This window comes from Anopheles maculipalpis, chromosome 2RL, assembly GCF_943734695.1.
Source record: "Anopheles maculipalpis chromosome 2RL, idAnoMacuDA_375_x, whole genome shotgun sequence".
In the NCBI taxonomy this organism is placed as follows: Eukaryota; Metazoa; Arthropoda; class Insecta; order Diptera; family Culicidae; genus Anopheles; species Anopheles maculipalpis.
In genome coordinates, this window is record NC_064871.1 from 9,488,134 (window position 1) to 9,512,837 (window position 24,704).

The 24,704-nt window shown below is 46.2% G+C and overlaps 8 protein-coding genes and 1 pseudogene across 8 annotated transcripts in view; 3 read left to right on the forward strand and 6 right to left on the reverse strand.

Annotated features, from left to right (window-relative positions):
• The window catches only part of LOC126557240 (nicastrin), a 380,964-nt gene that overhangs the window by 150,362 nt on the left and 205,898 nt on the right, over positions 1 to 24,704 (reverse strand). The gene's annotated exons all lie outside the window — the stretch shown is intronic.
• On the reverse strand, positions 1,975 to 3,260 carry LOC126558216 (uncharacterized). The gene is made up of 2 exons (XM_050214185.1): positions 3,244 to 3,260; positions 1,975 to 3,178 (listed from the first exon to the last, which is right to left on the reverse strand). Exons 1-2 carry the CDS (start codon positions 3,258 to 3,260, stop codon positions 1,975 to 1,977), a joined length of 1,221 nt encoding a protein of 406 aa, XP_050070142.1.
• Positions 4,134 to 6,314, forward strand: LOC126557666 (sphingosine-1-phosphate lyase). The gene is made up of 3 exons (XM_050213519.1): positions 4,134 to 5,385; positions 5,456 to 5,602; positions 6,074 to 6,314. Exons 1-3 carry the CDS (start codon positions 4,145 to 4,147, stop codon positions 6,312 to 6,314), a joined length of 1,629 nt encoding a protein of 542 aa, XP_050069476.1. The 5' UTR covers positions 4,134 to 4,144.
• LOC126560075 (carboxylesterase 4A-like) lies at positions 6,538 to 8,321 on the reverse strand. The gene is made up of 2 exons (XM_050216237.1): positions 6,790 to 8,321; positions 6,538 to 6,724 (listed from the first exon to the last, which is right to left on the reverse strand). The coding sequence occupies exons 1-2, from the start codon at positions 8,319 to 8,321 to the stop codon at positions 6,538 to 6,540; spliced, it is 1,719 nt and encodes a 572-aa protein (XP_050072194.1).
• Positions 9,065 to 10,856, reverse strand: LOC126557594 (liver carboxylesterase-like). Its single transcript, XM_050213415.1, has 2 exons — positions 10,789 to 10,856; positions 9,065 to 10,693 (listed from the first exon to the last, which is right to left on the reverse strand). Exons 1-2 carry the CDS (start codon positions 10,846 to 10,848, stop codon positions 9,065 to 9,067), a joined length of 1,689 nt encoding a protein of 562 aa, XP_050069372.1. The 5' UTR covers positions 10,849 to 10,856.
• On the reverse strand, positions 14,840 to 16,029 carry LOC126558711 (translocon-associated protein subunit alpha). The gene is made up of 3 exons (XM_050214765.1): positions 15,958 to 16,029; positions 15,100 to 15,816; positions 14,840 to 15,000 (listed from the first exon to the last, which is right to left on the reverse strand). The coding sequence occupies exons 1-3, from the start codon at positions 16,019 to 16,021 to the stop codon at positions 14,921 to 14,923; spliced, it is 861 nt and encodes a 286-aa protein (XP_050070722.1). The 5' UTR covers positions 16,022 to 16,029; the 3' UTR covers positions 14,840 to 14,920.
• LOC126557897 (dimethyladenosine transferase 2, mitochondrial) lies at positions 16,706 to 18,307 on the forward strand. The gene is made up of 3 exons (XM_050213807.1): positions 16,706 to 17,470; positions 17,554 to 17,873; positions 17,947 to 18,307. The coding sequence occupies exons 1-3, from the start codon at positions 16,706 to 16,708 to the stop codon at positions 18,305 to 18,307; spliced, it is 1,446 nt and encodes a 481-aa protein (XP_050069764.1).
• On the reverse strand, positions 18,414 to 21,250 carry LOC126560076 (uncharacterized; annotated as a pseudogene).
• LOC126560078 (uncharacterized) lies at positions 21,553 to 22,331 on the forward strand. Its single transcript, XM_050216238.1, has 3 exons — positions 21,553 to 21,736; positions 21,819 to 21,915; positions 22,024 to 22,331. The coding sequence occupies exons 1-3, from the start codon at positions 21,554 to 21,556 to the stop codon at positions 22,329 to 22,331; spliced, it is 588 nt and encodes a 195-aa protein (XP_050072195.1). The 5' UTR covers position 21,553.

Consider the following 24,704-nt stretch of genomic DNA (forward strand, 5'->3'; position numbering starts at 1 on the left):
GACTTGGATAGACCCTGACTGAGATGAATTTGAAATCGTGAAGGCCCAGCCCCCAACCGTTTTACACTAGATAGCTCAATTCAAAACAACGATCAATAGAAAAACAAGATTCAACAGACCAGCAGCTTTAGAGCTCTTTAGAAACAGCACCAAACCAACCAACTTACTACATCGACTTCGTACAAGTTTTATCCTACGCTCATCAGCGTTCGTTTTGTAGAACAAACAACAGAGTCGAATGCGATCATTTAGTGAATATTTAGAACAAAAATTTTTACTCAAAAGTGCACCGAACCGAACCGAAAGACGAAGAAAAAAAGCAGGACGCGGACGCTAGAATTCCAACCAGTTCCCGGTTTTAACAATACACCAATACTGTGCGCGCCCACGTGCAAAGTAAGCGTATATATAATATATGTACGAAAGATTTGATATTAATGTTGGTTGTAAAACTTTTGCGGCACGCTTTTATGTTTTTTCTTCCAAGAAGAGCACGAAAAGCGAAACAGAGAAACCCGAGCTAAAAATCGAAAAAGGGCAAAACAAATCCTAGATATATTATGCTGATAGTGCGATAGTGAAGCAAGAGATTGTTAACCCCCGGGGGGTGTTTAGAGGCATTAAAAACCCCTCCCACTGGATAGAAAAACGGTACCATAATTAGGAGAAGGAGCTGTACCTTAGTAATTCAGTAAAAAAGAAACAAAAACCTTTTGATAGATTTGAAGGCATTGAAACAAAGCAACAACAAAAAATCATCAGCTAACGAACAAACAAACGCATTAACTAATCAATATGTGGTGTTACTTAGTGTCAGAGATCCAGAACCAGAAGCCAGAGAACAAATAGGACAACACATTAGACACAACTAGCGGATAATTGGATAACCTTTTTGAGGATTCGGGATTCGAATGGCACAAAAAAAGCTGTCCCAGCAATCATACCCACCCCGTCTTTAACGCGTCCCAACACGTGATATCGGATGTTGCACGTGTTGTTGGGCCAAGCAGCAGCTGTTTATTAGTGTGTATCTATGTGTGAAAATACAGAATGTGCAACAGCAGAAGAAGAAAAACCGAAAGTGTAGGTGAAAACTGTGTAAAAAAAACCTGTGCAACCACCCACTTGGACACCATTTGAAAGGAAGACGAGCGAGCTAAGAGAAAAATGCACCAGAAGATTCTATCCATGTTGATCATACTTGTTACGTGGTGTGGAGAAGATTTATTTCGAGCGGAGAGCGCACATGATGACTAATCTTAATAGAAGCTAAGGGGGAAGCAGAGTGTTTCCTAGGGTTTTCGGTGATGATCTGAAGGTGTTTAAGAATTTCTGCCACCTTGAAAAAATATCTCCCATCAAAACACCTGTTGCAATGGATGAATATAGGGCTGTATAGAACACCTGTTTAGAAAGTCTAGTATTGAGATCAGGCTTTCTCTCTCTCTCTCTCTTAAATCGATTTGAACCTCTTCTGATGAGAATCAACTAGTTGTACATATGATGTGAAGGGCACCGGACAACTCAATTGAAAAGGTCTCTCTAGGTCCCCATGTACCAGAGAATTCGCAGTAGATCCACGAATGGGCTCTCCTAGATGGGTTCTCCAAGTCTTAAACCATTTTTGGTTACTTGATTTGATTCCATCAGGGGCTTCTGGAGAAGGACAAAGAGCATGACCTTAGGGAAGCTACTCATCAGAACAGAACAGCAAGCTTATCATCAGAACAGCGATCACATTGCCAGGATCGAATGGCAGCAAATGCAATAGAAATACCAATATTTCCTAAAAAGAACTTTATTATTCATCGTCATAATAAGAATATTAAAAATAAAAGAAGTCGGGTTTGGTCTTAAAGTAGGGTCACCAACACACGCAGGCCGTTTAGGAGCAAATCTCGACAGACGGATAGAGTCTGTCCACAAAGAGTAATCGGCCTGCGGGGATGGACTTAAAGTTGCATTTTGCCACCATTAATGTATCTTCACTAAACTTACACTCTGCAACGGATGTATCGCTCGCATGTGTAGCTGGTAGTCCTGCCGTTGGGAAAACAGTTTCTGACAAATGGTACACTTGATGCCAAAGTTTTCATTCCTAATACCGTGCACCTCGTACTCGTGCTTCTGATACTGTAGCTTGGTACGGTAGGACATGTTGCACAGCTTACACTGCACCCGCTGACTGTCGCCCATTACTGCCGATGGTCTCGACGCGCTGTTATTATGTAAGCTGCCCTCCGTATGCCGCATCTGGCAGATGTGACTGTAATAGTTGGAAAGCTCCACAAAGAGATTCGAACACTGGTTGCAACGGTACAGCTGCTTCGAAGCAACGCCACCTTGCTTGTGCTGCTGCTGCTGCTGCTGCTGCTGCTGCAGTTGTCCGGGAAGATGAGCAGTGGTAGGTTTTTTCGTCGTGCCGCTAGCTTCCTTATTGAGCGTTCGGGTTGGAGTGTTCATCAGGACAGTGGGAAGTTTCATTGGCACAGGTTTCTTCGGTAGCACAGCCGGTAACTGAGAATTGGATGGTGCTGCGGAACGTTTTCTAACCGACGAATAGGTAGCAGCGGCTTTGGATAGGGAGACGTTTAAAAGATTGACAGGGGGTTTCGGTGCTTCTTCCGTCTTCACTTCGATTAATGTTCCACCCTCCATGACGATATGCTGCAGCTGACCATCGACATGATACACATCAATTTGTGCCTCTTGCTGTTCGCTATCCTCCCTCACTGGCACATCTTCCAGTACGATCTGATCGCCAATCACATTCGATACGAGTAGCTCCTCTCCCTCGTACGCACTGCTATCGATATCGTTGAACAAAAATGGCGAAGTATCAAACACGTCCAGCGTCGATTCTATCGTGTTGACGGGAATTTCCGATTCAATATCATTCACCATCTTTCGCTGGCCTTCCAGCAGTATCCGCAGTGCGTAGCTGTAGTCCCGTGCATGGTTGTACAGCTTGTCGAAATCGTACAGCAGGGTGATGCACATCTCGCATACCGCGCTCGGGAAATCCTTGTCCGGCTGAAGCTCCACCTTCAGATAGGTTTTTGCAAGCATTAGCACTTCACTGTGAGCCTCCTGGTCGGCCGGACTAGAACCGATCACGTTCAGCAGATTGATTTCCGACATGCAGAAGCGACAGAATTTGGTAGCATCATGACAGGGACTACACAATGGAACAAAGTGGGATTAGTCTCGCGTCATATTGTTTAGCTGCCCTTTTTTACTTACAGCGTTACGATATTCATTTCCACATTAGATTTATTTACTTTTTCCGTGCTTTTTTGATGGACGACAGTTGAGGAGTACCGCTTGAAATCGTGTGTGGCTTATTGTTGTTTGTATGTTTACAAGCTGTCACAATGTACAGTGCTGACAAATTATCAACGTCAGCAGCGCAGACAAGCGGCGTCCTGAGTTGGGGTTATTTTTCTGAATACATTCAGCACATTTTTATGCGAATTGTGCCGAAAAATAAAAATTGGCATTGGTGTTTATTACAGATAATATTTTTTATTAAATTGAACATTGTTTTGGAATCTTTTTTAGCTTACAATATGACACATACTGTGCGTGTTTATGTTTTTACAAGTGACATTTGCTGAATGTCATTGTGTTGTGCTGCATCTGTGGCTTTTTTTCTAATTAGCTACGGACAGTGACTCAAACCTGTCGCATATTTGTAATAGACGAGATTTTAATGGTTTTGTGCTGTGATTAGTTAAGTAAGGAGTGCTTTTATAGCGTCGTCCACGGTTCGTATCCGAGTCGTATCACGACTGTCCAGCTACGAGGTAAACACATCCGTGCCATAGAACCAACGACGTACCCCTGGAAGCGTCTTTATAATTCCGTTTTCTTTTGTTTTGCTTCAAAAAGACCCTCCAACCCTGGCCCATGTACTCGGAACCACCAGACCCGGTCGTTCTTACCAACACATACCTGCTGTACACACGTTAATCTCAACCATTATCAGCCTCATCCATGCATCGGACTTATCAGTAGCGGGGTTGTTGTCGTTATCGGAGATTGCACCGTGCCCTGCTAACAGCGATAGTTACGCGATCGGAGCTAAAAAACTTTGCCCAGCAATCGCTCCACTAGTCATCGTCTGCCTTTCCGTTGCAAAGATATGGAACCTCACCTGCGGCTCGTAACCGGCACAATAGATCGAGTGTTCACCGGTCGACAACCGTGGCAGATCGTTGCCATCACCACGACAACGGTGCTCGGTACAGTTTGGCTGTGTCAGGTGCTGTTTCAGGACGAAAGCCTTTATCAACGAGCAAAGAAGAAGGTGTTCAAGCTAGCCCGCCTGATACCGGCCGTCCGGCGGAGGGTCGACGCCGAGATCCAGAAAATAAACGACGGTTTCATCAAGGACATTAGCCAGGCGGGTAATTACTATACCGAGCTGCCGAACGATGGTATGAGCCAGGAGGAAATACTCAACCAGGTGGACCAATACCTCGAGCTGGGCCACTATCGATGGAAGGAAGGTTTCATCTCGGGTGCGGTGTATTACTACAATCCCGAGTTGATACGGCTCGTTACGGAGGTGTACGGTAAAGCATCCTATACCAATCCGCTGCATCCGGATGTGTTCCCGGGTGTGTGCAAAATGGAAGCGGAAGTGGTCCGTATGACGGCTACCCTGTTTCACGGTGGCCCCAGTGCGTGCGGTACCATGACAACCGGTGGAACCGAATCGATTATGATGGCCTGCAAAGCTTACCGTGACTATGCAAACGATCGGCGTGGCATAAGCAAACCGAACATGGTACTACCGGTAACAGCTCACACCGGGTTCGATAAGGCGGCGAAGTACTTGGGCATCTACACGAAGGTTGTCCCCGTGAATGCGGAAACGACCGAAGTGGACATTCGCGCGATGGAGCGTGCCATCAATCGAAACACGGTCATGCTAGTCGGATCCGCACCAAACTTCCCGTACGGTACGATGGACGATATCGAAGCGATTGCAGCACTCGGACGCAAATACAACATTCCGGTCCACGTAGACGCCTGTCTGGGTGGGTTTCTGATCGTGTTTATGAAGCGTGCCGGCTATCCGGTACGGCCGTTCGATTTTAGCATACCCGGTGTGACGAGCATTTCGGCCGACACGCACAAGTATGGTTTCACGCCGAAAGGTTCGTCCGTTGTGCTGTACTCGGAGAAGGTTTACCGGCACTATCAGTACACCGTGACGACCGAATGGCCGGGTGGTGTGTATGGATCACCAACAGTGAATGGTTCAAGGGCTGGTGGCATTATTGCCGCTACCTGGGCCACTATGATGAACTTTGGACTGGATGGTTACGTAGAGGCAACGAAGCGTATCATCGACACTACGCGTTACATCGAGAAAGAGTAAGTAAAGATGGTTACCGTGCTAAGTCAAGTGGAGCCTTGGAGCTAATCACATTTTCCTTGCTTACAGACTTCGTGCCATAAAAAGCATTTTCATCTTCGGTACCCCAGCAACGAGTGTGATCGGTATCGGGTCGCGTGATTTCGACATCTTCCTGCTCGGTGGAGAGTTGAGCAATTTGGGCTGGAATTTGAACTCGCTCCAATTCCCATCTGGGTAATTATTTTCTGCTTTGTAGTGCAGCAGAGCCATGCATGCCATGCCATCAATTCGATTCTGTGTTCGGAATGGATTTTGATTGCGTTTTCGGAAATATTTTTGGTTCCGGAATAAATTCCAGAAACGATTCCTTGACCTTGATTCCTTGATGAAGGAATCGATGCAGAAACTCATTCCGAAATCGGCTTGGGAATCGGTTTCATTTCCGGAACGAATACCAAAATTAATTCAAAAATCGACTTCTGAAGCAATCCAAATACATTTTGCGAATTGTGGAACAGATTCCGGAATCGATTCCATTTCTTAGATCTTACTCCGATTCCTGGAACCGATTCCGCTAGCGGAAACATTTCCAATACTGGAACCAATTCCGACTCTACTATCCGGAATCGATTCTGACCAATACAGCATCTCGCCCATCGCTATTGCATACATTCCATGTAACCAATTCCTTTTTTTGCATTTTAGCATTCACATCTGCGTGACGTACATGCACACGGAGGCTGGCGTGGCGGATAAGTTCGTTCAGGATGTGCGCACCAAGGTGGCGCTAATTATGCAGAATCCCACCAAGCCCGTCGAGGGCAAGATGGCCATCTATGGTGTCGCCCAGTCGGTACCGGATCGGGCATTGATTGGAGATTTCACCAAGTGCTTTATCGATTCCATGTACTATACGCCGGTCGATAAGATGGCCGGTGGCAAGTAGTAGTAATACAACACTGACCACGTCCACCGAGGCTACGTTTAACGTAAACGTGGCAGATTAAACACATCACCGAGAGACAACAGAGAGATTTAATAAGTAAAATCCTGACTTAAAGTCCTTTGTAACGCAAAGTATAAAGCGACATTGTTCAAAGCCATTGAACTGCTCGGAGTGAAGATGTTTATTTATCTATTTTTTTCTGTGAAGGTAAATCACTTCGTCATTATATTTCAAAAGGCGCGTTAGCATAGGTTTGCTGAAGATTGTACCACAAGTTCATACGGGTGGGATTGGGTGTTTGTTGGCTCGTCATTAGATCGTGTCCAATTGACAGGTATCCTGCACCGGCTGGTCCCACCAGAGGCCATTGTACGTTTTGTAGCAATGGATCTTGCGTTGGAGTGGGATTACTATGAAAAAGAAAGATTTCTTGTAAATGGTAAGAATGATCCTAAACGGGCCCGTTGCTACCTACCCAGTTCGTGCAAAGTTGGCCCACATCCGGACGACACGACTGCTGACAGTGTTCGCATGACTGTCGGGCGATACCGGTTCCAGCATGGCGGACGGTATATTAAACAAGTACGGCAATTCATCCGTGTGAATCGCTCCCGGATACTGCACGCCAAACAATTTCTTGTACAGATTCAAGTCACCGTCGTAAGTGAACTGATAGTAGTACAACGGGACCGAAGACGCTTGTGCATGCAACCGTACCGATTGATCGATCGCGAACAAAAACAGATGATCCGACTGATACACCGTCCACTCGTAATCCAAACTAGCGTCCAATGGTCGGCTCTGCCAGTAATACTCCCGAAATGCGCCACTTATCCCGTTCGATGCCGCAGTTCCTTCCCCGACGTTCCAAAAGAAAGGCACCAACAGATGAGGATTCGCATTAAACTGTCCCTTAACAGTCTGGTCGATCAAATTTTCAAAGGCGGTAAAAAACGCACCCTCTAGATCATTGTATCCGACAATGAACGGCACGTGATGAGCACGGTTTCGGATAAGCTCTATCGGCCGTTGGAGTATGATCGTTTCTTCCGGTGCGTCGCTCGGTTCAACCACCGGTCCAAAGTCGGTCGGGCGCAGAAATCTCGGTACCGGGACAGTAATGCCAGCCTGCTGAAATGGAACAAACTGTTCCGCCGGAATCGTTCGCAGCTGCTCGACATAGGTGCTACTGTCCGTACCGAACCCAAACGCAGACGCAATCCTATCGGCATAAAAGCGTGGCCTTGTCTGGAACGCGTACGGTACGAGTGCGGTACTGCTTTGTGCAATCGCTTTATGAAACAAGCCTTGTCCAGCGTCGGTAAGGACCAGCAGATGTACCAATGCAGCTCCGGCAGAATTTCCAAAGATCGTCACATTATTCGGATCACCACCAAAAGCTGCGATATTGGTGCGTATCCAGCGGAGCGCTTGCAAACAATCCTTAAGTCCCCAATTACCTGCGGCATATCGATCTCCAGTACTGAGAAATCCAAGCGCTCCCAGCCGATAGTTCAGCGTCACCAGTAGCACATTTTCCTGGACTAACTTTTCGGGTCCAAAGTCAACACTGTTACCCGAATTGGCACTGTAACCTCCACCGTGTATCCAAACCATTACAGGGCGCGATCCGATCAGTTGCTGGGTATAGATGTTTAGGTACAGACAGTCCTCGCTACCACGCACCTGTCCAGGGATGAGTGCGACCTGGAGACACTCGGGCCCATGGTTGCTGGCATCACGCACCGTCTGCCATCTTGCCCGCGGGACAGGATTACGAAACCGTAACGATCCTACCGGAGGTTCCGCGTAAGGTACACCCTTGAAGGAATAGTACGTGCAGAACAGTCCACAGGATTCCGTTGTGCCTTGCAGCTGTCCTGCCGGACTGTCGATAGTGGGTCGGGACGGGTCATTCTGCGAGGTAACGGAACTAATGGACGCTATCGCCAACAAGCTGAGGATGGAAACAGCTTTTCGTGCGGATATAAGGTGATGTGTAGACATTTTGTGCAAATATCTCCTACTAAATTCCTGTGGGAATGTATGCGCATCGGATCGAACCAAACGACTTAACGTAGATAAGATTATTTTTTTAGAATCAAATGAAAATCAGTTAGGGTGACTGGTGATGCTTTTAGGATTATTGCGTTAAGATAAGATTGTTTTTTTTTCGGTGGAGAAGTTTAGAAACAATCAATAATCCACCAGAGTTGAGAAGGTTTTTCAATATCCATTACCAATTTGGCGAATTTTTCGACGCCATACTGCCTGGTCACTTAATTGCACCGTCCATTATCGAAATCTTCGGCTACTAAATTCTTATCAACTCGCCCAAAAAAAATGTGCGTAACAAGCTCAGACCCCCAGAAGCACTATGATAAGGTCAAATCGAATGTTTTTTTTTGCTGAGTTAATACAACAACTACTCTAGGCCTTTAATCCACTTTTGAGGGGCATCTATATAATCCTTTCATTAGACCATTCATTACTGTTGACGTCAAATTCTGGACAAAACAGCAAGATAAATTTAGACCCCACCCAGATGTCCAGATTTATTGTGATATAGCTGGGTTTTTTTTATCATGACCAAGACATCCATCTTGATTACTTTCTTCGAAGAAGAACTCCCAAAGTACGTAAATTTGAAAAAATCAAGTCTTTTAATGATGCATCCAACAATATACATATGCTCTCCCTTATCGCTTATCTCAGTATCAGATTAGTTGAGTTGTAGAAGCTACTATTCCTTAGTTTCGCGGAAACCGGAACGGATCGTTGGCGTAGCGAGCTTCCAGGTCGTGCCACACAGCTGTACGCTGTCCGTTCGGGTTGACGCCCGTCACCAGATCGTGTCCAATGTCCATGTACGGTACAGACGCCGCCGTTACCGGCAACCACTGGCGACTCTGCAGCAGCGTATCCACAGCATTCGGTGTCGGATTGCCGAACCGGGCAAAGTTGGTAAACAACCGCACGAACCGGTTGCTAACCGTACGCGCATGGTTCGTTGGCAGGATGGGCGAGAGGGTTAGATCCGTTACCGACCACAGATACGGGATATCGTCGGCATGCATCGCACCCGGCCAGCTACCAAGCAGCAGCACTCGCTTGACCAGATTCAGATCACCATCGAAGCTGAACTGATAGTAGTACGTGGGCGCACTGGACCGTTGGGCATGCAGGCGGATCGTTTTGTCGATCGCGTAGATGAACTGCTGATCGGTGTGGAACGTCAACCACTCGACCATAATGTTGTCGTTTAGAGGACGATCCTGCCAGTACGCATTGCGGATGCCCTGGCTGACAGCGGTCGCAGCGGCCGATCCGCGCGGGATATTCCAGAAGTGTGGCACAAAGTAGTCCGGATTGCGCGTAAACTCGTCCCAAACCGTACTGTCGATCGTGTGCTCGTACACCATGAACAGACTCTCCATGCTCATGTATCCGGCAATGAACGGCACGTGGTTGAACGTACCGGAATTGATGATATCGATCGGAAGCTGCGTCAGGAACGTTTCCTCGGGCGAATTGACCGGTTCCGCATTCGGCACAAAGTCGAACGGTTTGAAGCCACGCGGAATCTCAATGTCCAGCCAACCTTCCTGCACCTCGATCAGTCGCTCGATCGGTGTGTTACGCAGACTCTGCACCAGCTGGGCACTGTCGTGCGTGTAGCCGAGCCGATCGGCCAACCGGTAGGCGAGCTCACGTGGACGGTACTGGAAGCCCCACGGTACGAGCGCCGTACCGGACTGGGCGATAGCTTTGTGGAACAATCCGCTAGCCTTGTTGGACAGGACGAGATAGTGTACGGCCACACCACCGGCACTCTCGCCGAAGATGGTTACATTGTTCGGATCACCACCGAAGGCGGCAATGTTCTGGCGGACCCACTGCAGAGCCATCACACAATCCTTCATGCCCCAGTTACCGGCCGCATGCACATCGTCCGTGCTGAAGAATCCAAGAATACCCAACCGATAGTTGATGGTGACGACCACCACATCCTCCGGCACCAGGTTGTCCGGGCCGTAGATCCACGAGTTGCCGGAACCGCCCGTAAACGATCCACCATGAATCCAAACCATTACCGGTCGCTGTCCGATCAGATTCTGGGTGTAAACGTTGAGGTATAGACAATCCTCGCTACCGGACACCCCTCCAAGGAATCCACCCGACGGGCAAGTGTTACGGTGCTCGCTACCATCCTTTACACCCGTCCACGGAACAGCTGGACGAGGGTTACGGAACCGAAGATCACCTACCGGAGGCTGAGCGTACGGAATGCCGTTGAAGGCGAAGTAACTACAGAACAGTCCACAGCTGGACGTAATACCCTGGATCTGTCCTCCACTCGTGTTGATGATTGGCCGGGACTGTTGGGGACACGCAACAGCGAGACAAAGACGAAACAGGTTAGTTGACAACTTAGTGATGCAGTGGAAGACGGTCTACAGAGTCCGATACCTACCGCATCTTGCGCGTGCACCGCAAGGGCCACCAGCGATAAAATTGCCACAAACTTAAGCATCCTTCCGATACACACACAACAAGCTACAACCGTGTCCAAGTGTATCAGCTGTCGCTGCCGCAGGTGTTGATCGGTTTATATAGGCCAGGACTCGCCTCGTGTGCGGCTTATCCTATGACCAACCAGCAGATAAGCTTTATCAAGCATTTCTACGGCATAAACATGTCGATTAGAAGAGGGCGCGTACCGAGTATTGGCTAGTAACCGTCCATTCCGTCAGCGCCGCTTATCCGCGCTTTATCGCGGTTGTGCGTATGTTCCCGTTTAGTGACCGGGATTTTCCTTTCGCAAAACAAAATATACCTTCGTATCGTATCAAAAATACAGAACTACTGCTATCGGAGCACCGTCACAGATATCCCTGGGTGGTCCTTCCCTCCGTCATCCCGCGGTAATCGCGTTGATAGTGATCTTCCGGAGTCCCGATTTTAAAGTCGGCTTAGTGGAATGAGGTGAGTTTATCGCGTCGTCGGGGTTGTGGCTATTAAGCGCAGCTATCTGACAATCGGTTATGCGAATTCCTCCCTTCTTGGCATATCATCCGTATTTACGTAGCTTTTTTCGAGGAGCTTTGGGAGGCTACCTCAAGTGGAATGGGGAAATTGGGGGGCCTTCTGTCACATTTAATTGCAATCGGATTTTTAAGATAATTATCTCTACACTTAGATAGTTTATTGATCGTTGATCATTGATCTTCGATCGGCTCAAGCTACCTTTGGACGATTTTTTAAAATCATTACATTTGCCGATAAGAATACTTTCCGTTGTTTTTTTTTAAGTGTATATAAAAATTATACAAAAAAATATTCAAAATATGTGCTTTATTATTTTTATTGCTACTTTCTAGAACATCACTTATCATCAGAACAACAGCTATCTCTTTTGGTTTTTTGGTTTATTGAACAAAAACAAGTATCCGTATCGTTATGTTAAGTTATGCTTAATTCTATTTTTATTAATTTTTCTTTTTTCATAAAGGACGGCGAGGCCGTATTGCTAAGTTATGCTTATAATCGACTTCGGATTTGTGAAGAGCGACAAAAAAAAATGGATCAAATAATTGTAAACGTTGTCACAAAAAACCAAACTTTAGTGTTAAAAAACACTTTCTTGAGATCTTTGTATAAGATATTTGAAAAAAGAATGAAAATAAATACAATTAAAATATAATTTCAAAACCACGTAATCGGAACGTAGAAATATTCGTATGTTGTTGCTGTGTCAAAATTTGCCTCGTTTTGCACCGATTTCCTACCAGGAGCGACTAGTAGTATGAATTGAATGGATAAATCGGGGTGTGGTGTTCCACAAAAAGATGCGCGACTCAAAGGCGCATCCAATGGTATGCTGCACGCCTTGATTGTACCAATACTGAGCGAGTTATCGTAGATTTTCCACTGCAAAAACCCTTTTTTGTGGAAAAAATTGGCAGGGGGTGGAGAGATCGGGTTGATGTGTTCAGCAAAAAGATGCGTGGCCCCAAGACGCATCCAACGGTATGCTGTATGTCAGGATCGGACCAGGAATGAGGGAGTTATCGCTAGTTTTCCACGGGGATGCAGCTGGCGGAATTTTCCGGTGGTTTTTGGAACATTCCCCTTAGTCCTCTTCGAAATTAAAAAACACGTTCTGAAGGTCTTTTTAAAAGATATTTCAAGAAAGAAACAAAAATGAGGATGAATAACTTAAAATTAAAAAGCGATCTTAAAATGTGCCGGAAAAATATTTGTCATGACGAAAAGAAAAATATTTTTGGCCACTTTTAAAACTTCCATTTGCTACCTCCTCGAATTCATGTTCTCCTGTTACTACCAGTCGCTCCGAGTGGCAAATTTTCGACCAAAATCGACCCAATTTCGATGCGGCAAAATTCGACCAGGAGTAACAGGACAGCATGAATCCGAGGAGGTAGCAAATGGAAGTTTTAAAAGTGGCCAAAAATATGTTTTCTTTTTGTCATGTCAAATATTTTTCCGGCACATTTTAAGATCGCTTTTCAATTTTAAGTTATTCATCCTCATTTTAGTCTCTTTATTTAAATATCGTATAAAAAGGCCTCCACAACGTGGTTTTCAATATCGAAGGAGACTAAGGGGGATTTTCCACTAACTACCGGAAAATTCAACCAGAAGCATTCCCGTGGAAAATCGGCGATAATTCTCTCATTTTTCCGCCAATCGGTATGACTGACCTACCGTTGGATGCGTCTTTAAGACGCGCACCATTTTGCCGAACACATCAACCCGATCTCTCTACTCCCCGCCCAGTTATAGCGGGAAACAACAACATTCCCGTGGAAAACTAACGATAACTCGCTCATTCCTGGTCTGGCTCTGGCGCCCGCATACCGTTGGATGCGTCTTGGGGCCGCGCATCTTTCTGCCGAACACCCCAACCCGATCCCTCCACTCCGCTCCCAGTTATTGTGGAAAACAACAACATTCCCGTGGAAAACTAGCGATAACTCGCTCATTTCTGGTCCGATCCTGGCGTCCGGCATACCATTGGATGCGTCTAGGAGCCGCGCATCTTTTTGCGGAACACCTCAACCCGATCCCTCTACCAGCCGCTGAATTATCCTACGAAAAAGAAATTTTATGCGAAAAATCAGCGATAAATCGCTCATTTTTGGTCCGATCAGGGCGTACAGCATACCATTGGATGCGTGGTCTTCTGCGTGCGATCTGAGGGCTTGTAAGAGGCAACTAACGAGGCCCTGTGTGGATCACAGATGAGGTTCGTACTTGTTTCATAACAGCTCTGACGGGCAGGGAGGGAGACTAACCATTCTAAGCTAAAGAGGTTCTGTAGCAAGCGAGCACCACTGGCGGTCGCCTACTCCATCCATGGGTAAATTTCCCCGCTGCTTGATCCTGTCGCTTGAAGTTCGTCGCCGCTTTCGCCTTGATCATTATTTGAGTTAATAGGCGTCTCTCAGGGACCACGTCGTTTACAAAGAAACCCCGTCTTCAAATGATATTTAGTATCTTTCCAAGGGACCTCATGACCACAGCTGAAACCTTATCGTAAAAAGGGCCTTGCCAACGGTAAAACCATGTCACGCGGGCACCGTCTAAAGCCGTTGTTTTGAACTGTTAGCCTGTGTGCAAGCTCTAGCACTTCAGACACCCATCAATAGATGGCGCTTTTTGGCGATCTACAGACAGCCTGCTTTTGAAGCTGATGTAGATTGTGACCCGTGTTAAACCGGTTGTAATCATTCCCCTACAGCTATTTCAAATAATTTATAGTTACAACGTAACGCCAGCAAGTCAACATCTTTTACAAGCTCAATTTTTACTACTTTCTCTAATAGGACACGTCCATCTGGTATGTTTTTCCTTTTCTTTTATTTCTCTGTATTCACGCACTTTTCATTTCATTAAATTAGTAGTAAAACAGTTCAACTACACGGATATAGAAAGAAAACACATTTCCCTATCGACTCCGCTGAGTAAAGTTTTTGCTCCTCCATTGCTTTTTTGTGCTTTTGCAGCCGAGGTGATGATGACGAGCGGCATCGTTGACTGGGTCGATTTCGAAACACAGCTCAACGACGACGACGGAACAAACGGAATTATGAGCAAACGTAATATAATTTCAACCGAACGAGCACACGGGGCGGGAAGCGCTAAATGCGTTTCCGAATGTCCTTATTCAGAATGTGTTCCTCTGTGTGTTTGCTCCTGCTGGAAGCTCCTAACATTAGCCATTGCTGCCTTTAAATGGGATGACCTTTCCCCTTTCTTCTGGTACGATTCTCATCATTCTCATTCGGTTGCAGTTTCACCAGTGTACATGCGGGATTATTCTAAGTTTACTGAGCGCAGGAGTCAGTCTGGAGGGGGAAGAGATGATTGTGACGCTGCGTCGTAAATCACTAAAGGAAATGATACGATGCTCCTTGGCGAAATGCCACTGTGGCTGGGAAACGGAAATCGGGAAAGGGATGAGTTGTGGTAGGAGGGGTGGAGATGATAAAGGTGTGCACACGATCCAGTTCCGGAGGATGGAATGGAATAGCGTGTGCTGACGAGTCTTTCGCTGTCACACGACGGCATAGTTGGGATTATTACTGAACGCCTGCTTTCGCCTTTCGCTGCCGAGGACTCTGTTTCGGCGACGATTTGGGAGCACCCTTGGGAGAGTTTTCTGTAGAAAGGAAGGCGAAAAAAGATTTATGTATTAAATACGCCAGCTAACAATTAAATTTTAACTCTCTCTCTTATTATCTCTAATCGATCTACTTACGTAGTTGCTTCAACGTTTGCTGCGGGATCCATTCGTAGTCTACGTCTTTCGTGCTGGTCGTTCCAGTTTCGACCACCTTGCGGGCAGCCGTCGGACGTTTCCGCTTGCCGTACGATCCCAGGAATTGTTGACCGAGCACCAGCAGCAAAATCACGATCGCAGCCAGGAACACATACAGGAAGAACGTTTCACCGTCCAGTCCTTCATCGACCTCGGTGATTTGAACAGTTTCATTAAACACCGCCTCACTGAACTGATTGCCGCGACCATCACGATAGTTCAGCGCAATGTTCAGCCCGAACGGACGTCCGGCGAAAGATTCGGTTGGCAGGAACGAGTACGAAACTGTCGCTTCATGACCCGGTTTCACCTCACGGTTGTACGGAACGGCCGAGAAGTTCTGGATGAAGTAGCTAAAGTCCATCGCGTACCGGAACGATGCTTCGACCGATTCGACGACGAAATCCTCAAACTCGCCCTTGTTCGTGAAACCGACCAAAAACTCTACCGGATAGCCAGCGGGCAGTTCCAGTTGGGAACCGGTCGCATGGAGTGGGCGCGTGAAGAGCAAGTACGTGTCCGCATCCGGTGACTTTGTCGTTTCGGGTTCATCCTCCGGTTCTGTTTCGTCGGCCACGACGGCTGCATCTTCCGTTTCCACATCGACCAGCTCTTCGTCCAGCTCATCTTCCGCGGCAAAGGCGAACGGACTAGATCCTGTAGTAAATGGATAAACGGATCAGTACCACTTTCCACAAGATTATTGGGACGCTCGGTGTGTGCCACGTTGAGCCACAACACACTTTCGCTGTTGCCTCTATCTTTCGCACACGCTTTTCACTGCACACACCAACTTACCGGTATTAACCGTCAGCAGGACGGCGGGCAAAGCCAGCAACAATAGCACGAAAAACTTTTGCATCGTTATACGATTCTATTACGATGGGGCACGGTGATTTGTGTCCGCAAGCTCCACACACTCGACAGTATTTACAACTAGACGCGGCAGCAGAATAAGCGCAGGAACCGATGTGCGCTGGACGATGTTACGTTTTTAATGAAGTTTTGTTGACGCGTGGAATTGCATCGGTATTAATTCGGCCACGTCCTAACGAAACCATTCGAGCAGTTGTTGTGACTGTTCCGAATTCGAGCAGAATTTAGGTGGTAAACGAACAAGGTTAGTAGATGGAGTTTTTCTGTTTTGTAATGCTAGTTAATTGTTATTAATAAGTAGAAAACAGTTAATTAGCTAATCCATCCCAAAGTAGCACAAAAGCTTGGGTATAGTTTGAGTAATTTAACAAAAAAGTAAAAAAAAATCAAACTTTTCTGTACACATCGTGATCAACAAGTACTCAACGAACTCTCATAAATGTAGGATGTAAACTGCCCATTGACAAAATCAATATGACTGCTGAATCAAAACAAATTGATACCGTTCCGTGATAAAGTTTGTAAATAAACCGAGCATTTATCAAGAAACTCCCGGTGCCGGCTAGTTCAACAATATGTAGATTCGAATAAATACATTAGACATAATACACCGTACAATTGAATAAACTCGTTGATCGAATCATAACATCGTGCTAAGCAGAAAAGTTACATGACCGGTGTCACAATGACCGGCAACAGCTTACACATGTTACGGAGCATCCTTCCCCGGTGGCGAAACAACTCAACATTTCTGTACCGAACGTTAGTGAACGATGCCGCAGCGCTTCAGCTCAAACCATCGCGTGGTCGTAAACCAAAAGCAATAATCACATCCACTACCAGTGCCGAACATGCTATACCGAAGGACATACTCGAACACTTTCAAACCGCCGAAGGGATGGACGCGTCCGTGCTGAAACATTTCCCATCATCGATACTGCGTAAAAGTTCCCTTAACACGGAACGATTTTACATCGCAAATCGAGCAACGGCAGAACGAATTGCGGACATTATAGCGCACGATCTTCCACCCGATCGACCATTGCTGGAAATAAATCCTGGCCCGGGTCTGCTTACCAAGGAACTGCTGAAACGGAATATTACCAATCTGCGCCTTTACGAAACGGAATCCGCTTTCGAAGCACGGCTACGATCATCCTTCCAATTACCGCACGATGCCCTTCAAATAGGAGATTTCAATGGATTATGGCGATTGTCGTATCTGGACGGACAGGACAATGGTCGACGGGTGTTGAAACTATTGGCCGGCATACCACAGAGGAAGTGGCCGGATGAGGTTGCCTTCCGATTGTTTTCCATAGTAGGAACGATAAAGTTTTTGCGCTATCTTATGAACTCGATCACACATCAGTCGGAATTTTATTTGCTCGGACGGTACGAGATGTTTCTCGCAATGTCACCGTTACTATACGCGGTAAGAAAAACAGCCTTTAAACCTTCAAACAAAGAAAAAACAAATCATTTAATGAGCACCAAAACCCCCTTTTTGTGTTACAGCAAATAGCCGCAACCAAAGACGGCGGATACAAACTGTACCGGGGATGTACGGTCGTGTTTCAGGTGTACTTTGAGCACGAATTGTTGGGAAAAATACCGCGCAAACACTTGCTGCCCTGGTACACCGCGGGCAGCACAAAAAAAGTCCGTACCCTGCACCAAAAGCTAATCGAGGATGGTGCAGAAGAGTGGTGTTTGGTGAAGATAGTACCAAGGCAAAATTTGCACGAACATCTACTTCCAGACAATTTCGGCCTATTTGCTTCGTTCGTAACGCAACATTACATAAGCAGACGGAATCGAATAATCCCATCGCTAGAGTGAGTAATAGAAAAATGGCGCGAAAGCATTGCGATTATTTTGAACCTTTTTACGTTATTTCCCTCTTTCCAGACACTGGATACCACACTGTGGAGCAAGATTAATCCTAAACGCTAACTATACGCGAAAAAGAACCACGAAAAAAGGAACCGCACCGGCTGTGTGCCTACCGAGCCAGCTGCCCAAATCGATGCCTCTGTCATCGAACGATTATCCGACCAACATGAACATTTACACCGAGTTTGGTGAACTGACGCCCATGCAGGCGCTAACACTGTTTAATGAATTTATCAACTGGTCTGAGTTCCATCAGTCACCGTTTATGCAGGCGGTGGAAAGTCAAAAGCACAAGCAGCGCCTTATGCGCACTCTAGATGAAGACGATCCGGTCGAGGAGGCCACCGAACCGGTGAAGAAACGATCCGATTCGTAGCGATGGGAGGCGCGGTAACCGGTTTCGAAGTGACTCTAGCTTTATTGAAGTTTATACTGAAAACCCACCTGAAAGGGAATTACACTCGCGTACTCGTGATGGACGATTACGGGCACTTCCCATTGTACATCGCTTTAGTGCCAGTGTGGCACAGTTGAACACCTTCGAAAAACACCGGATTAAACTTCATTGCCATCGGTTGGTGCTGCTGCGGCTGCTGTGACTGTTGCTGCTGCTGCTGATCATCTTCATCCTCCATATTACGATTGTTCACTGTCAGCTCGAGCATCTCCGTAGTGCCCTTAATACAGTCCAACTCGAGTGTGGTAATATTAACACCAATCACCCAGCTGACGCGTTTCTCAATTTTACACATCCGATTATTCCGATGAAGCTGCACACACTTCCCTTTGTACGGGACTTCGTTTTTGCCGCCGCACACATTGCGCGTACATTGCACGATCATCGAGGGGCGCGCCAGATCGACGTACTCGCCCGATTTACAGAATCCCTGCTGATAGAGTGGAAAGCAGCTGTCCTGCGGTGGTGAGTATACGTATCCTGGTAAAAGATTTGGGATGCACCATGTTACTGCAATCCGTTTGGTATTGTTTAGGTAGGCTGACCAGACGAAGTTGATGATTAAGCGGGGACATATAGCAGTAAAAAACGATACGGGGAGTGTTTTTAAAGAAGACAAGAATTCATACCTCGAATTCGACCTTAAGACGCCACTTACTTTTGTCCACATACTATTAATTGTTGAAAAAATTCTTAAAATTTTTGGGAAAGCACGTGGGTCATTTTTGCTTCGCATTTGATTCGTGCTGAAGTTTGTTTAGGACAAACTTGACAAACAACGAAAATGCTGTGAATAGTGAAACTGAAGTGGAAAATTCAAATTAAAATATAATGGCCAGGATATCAAATTAAGGGACAGATTGGGAAATTTCTTGGATACGACGGGAAATCTTTTGGTTATAAACCGGGACTGTCCCGCTAAATACGGTACGTCTGGTCAGCCTATGTTAAGGGCTATATGAGGGAGTTGAAGAACCTACATACCTGGTCGGCAGTCACACACCCAATCGTTGTCGTGATCGCCAGGATAGAGGATTTCATTCGTGCTACATTTGCCCGGTATGTAAACGGGTGTGCGATTCTTATTAAAAAAAAAAAAACAGAAAAAAACGCATATTATTGCACATTAATGACCGTTGAAACTTTCGCTCTTACGCGACCGATTTTGCAAACTTTCACTTCCATCGCAAATTTTAGGTCAAATGATGAGTTTCTCCTTAAGGCGAGTCTCAAACAAACAGCAGGCAACTAATCGACTATTTTTGATTGATCGGTTCTTTTTTTCCTCTCTCTTGACTTATTCATTATTGATTTTCAAGGCTAACAGGTCATTAGTATGGGTTACCGCTCTACTAACGACTTCTAATACCAGTTTTAACTTCCTTTCCGGTGATCTGCGCGTATTATTTGCATAGAATTTTTATAACCAAAACCTTGCCAATAACACACACGCATTGGGTTTAATTTTCTTCCTTGACCTTTCGCTGCTGATAGTAACTGCGCGGCTGTTTCACTGCTTCTTACGGTCACTACTTACACGGGCATTTTCCAAGCTCGGACTAACGGCCACATCCGCCGGAAAGGCAAATAGCTCCTGGGCGTAACTTTGTCCACCACCGCACGTTTGCTGTAGCAGTAGCACCGTACCGAAAGCCACCGCACACACCACCAGGAAGCGTACCGTTGCCATAATTCTGTTCGAACCGATCCGTTAAAGTTACCGGTCAGCTTGCGACTGTACACGCGGGATGTGTTGTGTGGTATACGGGTGAGAAACCATCGTGCACGATCTCCGAACCATCCGGGGGTGTTTGTGTGTGTGTTTGGTCGATCCTCAGGGATTCTTCGCGCGATTACAAGATCGCAACGAAGTAATGGCAGCGATGCAAAAAAATGTTTTTGTTTTATTCCTTCAGCTCTCTCTCTCTGCTCTGTTGTAGTGTAGCCAATTTAAGTGGTTTGAAGTAGCATCATTCGCTAATCAATGCCATGGGGTTTTTTCCTTGTATGTTTGCTTCCCAAAAAAGAAAATATTAGCTACCCCTCAACGCACTAGCATGGGCCATCCGATCGAATACATTGATTGTTGTAAGGAATTTTTGTATTATATGGTCAACTTAATTCGTGGGAGGTGCCACGTTAACTTAATTCAACTTAATAACAAGCCGGTTCTATACTCTAAATTGTTTTTTGAAGAAGAAAATATTCTATTTTTGTGTATGAAAATTTTTTCATGTGGCTTAAAACTAAATAGGGTATCATTCGTAGAATGACGTCTGTGGGTAATATCTTTTCCCACTTGGGGTTTTCCAGATTTTTTATTGCAAATCGTGCCGGCCACGATGTAGCTCCATCAGGCTTTTTAGTGGCTTATTGTAGACAATTCTCAATGGACTGCTGGACTATTCAAACGTATAGATGAGAAATCTTGTTGTAACTTTAGAGATCCAACTAGTCTTTAGTGTTAACGATCGCCACGAATTAAGTTAAATTTTCAATAACAAATAGCAAACCTAAAAAACCAGTTTCGCCTCCCGGTATCGATATGCGCGGTACGTTGACTTAGAACGACCCAATCCGCTTCGGTATCGGTGACGTAAGTTGTCCAACGAGTCTTCCACAACGCGCGCATCCACATAAACGAACGGACAAACGGACGGAGACGAGTCTCGGCGAAGGTCGTCGTCGTTGCGCGTCCGCAAGCTTTGCGCCCTTGTGTGTGAAGCCTCGCCGTACAACAACTTTACCTTCCCTTGGACCACCCTGCCTCCTCGTCCTCCCATGCCAGCCCTATTCGCTGGACAAACCGGACAGGTTAGGTGGCAGTGTCAGGGGTTTCCCACCCGGGAACTCTCCCCCCATGTTTGAGGCCTGTTTTGGCACTATCAACGCGCTCTCGGCTCTCTCACACTCGCTCGTTTGTCTATCTTTCTCCGCGTGCGTTGTTGCTCCACAGTCGGGCCAGTACGATCGCGATCTTGCTGCTGCTGCTGCCTCCGGAGCCTGCAGAGAACGGGCAGTTGTGCGACTTAGTTTCTTACGTGAAGCCGGTCTAGTAGCGAGGATTGCGGATTGCGTGCTAAAACAACAATCGACCCGCAAACGCATACACACATACACACGCAGTTGTCACACTAGTTTTTGGCCGGAAGCGAGTCGCTAGCAATGACACGATCGGAACAGATTTTCGACACCATCGTCAAAGTGATCTGCTTTGGCATTCTTATCGCTGGGTGTTGCTCTCTGCCCGCCACTGATACTGTTGCACAAAATACCCAGCAAAACAGGACGGAACTGTTTGCGTACCCTGCCGAACAGTCGGCCGTCGAGTTGAAGCAAAACGCGCGGGTAAGTACACGGGGGCCATAGTAGTGTGTAACTAACCTATTTCGCTATTTCGCTAACCAACGCTCATCCGCAACTTTTGCAGAACCGTACACCGATCTACATACCGAAACAATGCGCAGAAAACGAGATCCTCTATCCGGGAGACCATGAGAACGATTGGGTTTGTGATTGTAAGCCAAGTAAGTGTGTCTGTTCTTGAAGCCAGCGTTATCAGCGGTTGTGAGTTTTAGATGCGCTTAGCTCAACAAAAAATCCCCCGTCTCCACTTTCCGGTACTTCCCACACAGCGTACGTGTACCATCCGCAAACGCAACAGTGCTACCAGATGTACACTAAAGGATACTGTCCATCCGGCAACATACTTTACATCGAACCGAATGGCAAAACTCCGGTCTGTCTGCAGAACCAGTGTCCGGATGGGATGGTACGCTTTCTGAACGTGTGTGCCGTACTGAACAAAGAGCACTCGCTCTGCCATCTGGCTAACCTGCGGATGGTGGTGGGAATTAACGAAGATACGCACGAGCTGGAGTGTGTGAACATTTCCGATGTACCGTTCAATCGGACCTTGATCAACAATAATACGCGGGGGTAAGAGGGAGGAGAGCGGAGCGTAAGGCAACCGTTTTTGCCAATTAAATATGCATTTGATCCAGGTGATTGTACGTAATCGATAGGCAATTTGATAACAGTTGTTAAAATTTCAAATTTTAAATCGGTGTAGAAGGACGGCATACAAAGAAAAGGATAGATAAAAATATTTTTTTGAAAAGGAAAACGATAAACCGAAACAGTGACTGGTTGTTATCAATGTTTGTAGCGAGCAATTATGAATGATTAAGTTTCAAAAATATAGCACATCATGTTGATATTTCAATTAAACGTACGCATTTGTTTGTAGTACTTACTTAAAAAAACTAGACCAAGAATTGTTATCTAAACAGCTGTGATTTGCTCTGTGTTGAACAGAAAAAGTAAATAATAATCCCTCCATCACTCATAGTAGCACCTCACTACGTGAAGTGAGAGAAACACGATGGGAAGCTTCATGGACTTGCCGAATTGACGGTTAGTTGAAAAAATGTTTTTCTAACGTGATTTTTAAATATTTTTTAAATACTTCTGCTGGCTAGTTCAGCAAAAAAGGGTTAACACTCCGACCTGAGCGAAGCTGAGGACGCTGGGCCAACGCTGCGATTTGGGAAAACCCTGAAACTTCGCCTTTGTCTACGGTTGTCGCCAAATCCCCAAATCTCGGCGTTGGCCCAGCGTCCTCAGCTTCGCTCCCTCACTCCGTCAGTGTTTCTCCACTCCGTCGGAAAAATAAGGGGGAATCGTCGTTGGCTGAACTTTGGTTCGCGGTTAAAAACTTCTCCTAGCTAGTCCACGAAAAAAAGGTTTACTCTCCGACCATAGTGACGCCAGTCGTCCCAACGCGTTGTCATCAGGTAAGCGAATCCACTGGTAGGAGTTAGCCCTCGTCGACGCAGGAAAAATCCTATCCTTCTGATCAAAGTAGATCTGACAACGTAGCAAGGAACCAATCAAGTGACCAACGACGGATGCTTACGACCGGTTTTATTCACGAAAGAGCCAGTAAAGATGATTGGTAAAATACGAGTAAAACTACTAGCTAGCAAAGCAAAAATTGTAAATTAATCGAAGAGAGTTATTAACGGACTATAAGAAGAAATATTTAATTTAAAATAATTACGATATATATTTTTGTCCTGTCCTTCTAATACGATTTCGCCACCCTCCCAGCGCAGCACAAGGTGACATTTTCAAAACGAATTAACAAGCAAAACACGTTGCCCAACAAAACAGGTGGCATCATGCGTGTAAAGGTGTAGCGTAGCAGCACTCGCCACCTCCTGTCCCTGATAACGGAAAGAAATCCCCATCCCCGGCACAGGGCACAGGGTTTTCGCTTCCGTGTAAGAGCATGTAACTAGTTTTCACCCGGCTTCCGCGGGAATAAACGAGCAAAACGGGTGAGAGTGAGCAATTGTATCGTAGCGCTCTCCCCACGTGCGCAACTTGTTTCTTTCCCAGAGCCGCACCCACGGGCTTCCCACACCTCCGATGCAGCGGCATCATTCCGTCACATGAAAACCAATTTCCCTAAACATCGTACTCCTTCTCTGTCTTGCCCTTTTGCTCTCGCTCTCTTTCTTTCGCATGGTGGAAAGTCAAAGTGAAAATCAATATCGCGCCCAAACACACTCACATACAAACGAGCAATCTACTACCAAAAGCTCTCTTCGTTGTGTGCGTGTGTTCAAGTACGCGCGCTCTCTCAAACAAATTTTCCACACACATTCGCTCTCCCAACTCGCGGGTGAGCGCAGCGCTTGGTGGAAAATCTTGGCACAGCTCGCACAGTTGCAGATTTAACGTTGCCAAGCTAGGGAGTAGTAGCAATAATATCGCGGATCCACCGGGAGTGTCACGGGAAAGGTTTTTTTTTTTCTTTCTTCGGTACACCTTCCACCCCGGGGAGTGACCAGCATCAGTGTAGAGCAGTGGATTTGTGGCTATAGGATTTTTAAGGCAAAATCGAGCTGTTTGTGCAGTTTGTCGTAGTGTAGTGTAATGTAAGTAAGGAAAATTTTCCACCCGGGTGGGGAAAAATTGCAGCAGCAAAGTGGTTTTATGTGTTGCTTTTATCAATACGTTCATTACTGTCGCAAAAACATTGCTGAGCGGCTGGCCAAAAAAAATCGGAAAACATCCCCCAAGGATGGGGTTTTGTAGTTAAACAGATGTTTTTTTAGCGGATCGTTTTGCAAAGAAAGAGAACAAATGAAACGCCTACTACGGTGCTGTGAGGTGATTTTGAAGGATGTTCCAGGCTACTACGTCCAGCAAATCGTACCACTCTGATTACAGGCACGAGAGAGCGCGCGTGTGTGTGTGCGTGTTGTGAGCTTTTTCCTTTGCCATGGATGAATGAATCGCACAAGGC

What these genes read in the sequence shown, in the direction of transcription:
- LOC126558711 (XM_050214765.1), bottom strand. Translation starts at nt 16,021, where the DNA reads ATGCAAAAGTTTTTCGTGCTATTGTTGCTGGCTTTGCCCGCCGTCCTG. An exon ending in CCTGCTGACGGTTAATACCG is followed by an intron (nt 15,817 to 15,957) that starts GTAAGTTGGTGT and finishes CATTTACTACAG; the next exon opens with GATCTAGTCCGTTCGCCTTT. An exon ending in GCAAACGTTGAAGCAACTAC is followed by an intron (nt 15,001 to 15,099) that starts GTAAGTAGATCG and finishes TCCTTTCTACAG; the next exon opens with AAAACTCTCCCAAGGGTGCT.
- LOC126557666 (XM_050213519.1), top strand. Translation starts at nt 4,145, where the DNA reads ATGGAACCTCACCTGCGGCTCGTAACCGGCACAATAGATCGAGTGTTC. An exon ending in ACGCGTTACATCGAGAAAGA is followed by an intron (nt 5,386 to 5,455) that starts GTAAGTAAAGAT and finishes CCTTGCTTACAG; the next exon opens with ACTTCGTGCCATAAAAAGCA. An exon ending in TCGCTCCAATTCCCATCTGG is followed by an intron (nt 5,603 to 6,073) that starts GTAATTATTTTC and finishes TTTGCATTTTAG; the next exon opens with CATTCACATCTGCGTGACGT.
- LOC126560075 (XM_050216237.1), bottom strand. Translation starts at nt 8,321, where the DNA reads ATGTCTACACATCACCTTATATCCGCACGAAAAGCTGTTTCCATCCTC. An exon ending in GCCAACTTTGCACGAACTGG is followed by an intron (nt 6,725 to 6,789) that starts GTAGGTAGCAAC and finishes TCTTTTTCATAG; the next exon opens with TAATCCCACTCCAACGCAAG.
- LOC126557897 (XM_050213807.1), top strand. Translation starts at nt 16,706, where the DNA reads ATGACCGGTGTCACAATGACCGGCAACAGCTTACACATGTTACGGAGC. An exon ending in TGTCACCGTTACTATACGCG is followed by an intron (nt 17,471 to 17,553) that starts GTAAGAAAAACA and finishes TTTGTGTTACAG; the next exon opens with CAAATAGCCGCAACCAAAGA. An exon ending in CGAATAATCCCATCGCTAGA is followed by an intron (nt 17,874 to 17,946) that starts GTGAGTAATAGA and finishes CCCTCTTTCCAG; the next exon opens with ACACTGGATACCACACTGTG.
- LOC126557594 (XM_050213415.1), bottom strand. Translation starts at nt 10,848, where the DNA reads ATGCTTAAGTTTGTGGCAATTTTATCGCTGGTGGCCCTTGCGGTGCAC. An exon ending in CGGTGCACGCGCAAGATGCG is followed by an intron (nt 10,694 to 10,788) that starts GTAGGTATCGGA and finishes TGTCCCCAACAG; the next exon opens with TCCCGGCCAATCATCAACAC.
- LOC126560078 (XM_050216238.1), top strand. Translation starts at nt 21,554, where the DNA reads ATGACACGATCGGAACAGATTTTCGACACCATCGTCAAAGTGATCTGC. An exon ending in AGTTGAAGCAAAACGCGCGG is followed by an intron (nt 21,737 to 21,818) that starts GTAAGTACACGG and finishes CAACTTTTGCAG; the next exon opens with AACCGTACACCGATCTACAT. An exon ending in GGTTTGTGATTGTAAGCCAA is followed by an intron (nt 21,916 to 22,023) that starts GTAAGTGTGTCT and finishes CTTCCCACACAG; the next exon opens with CGTACGTGTACCATCCGCAA.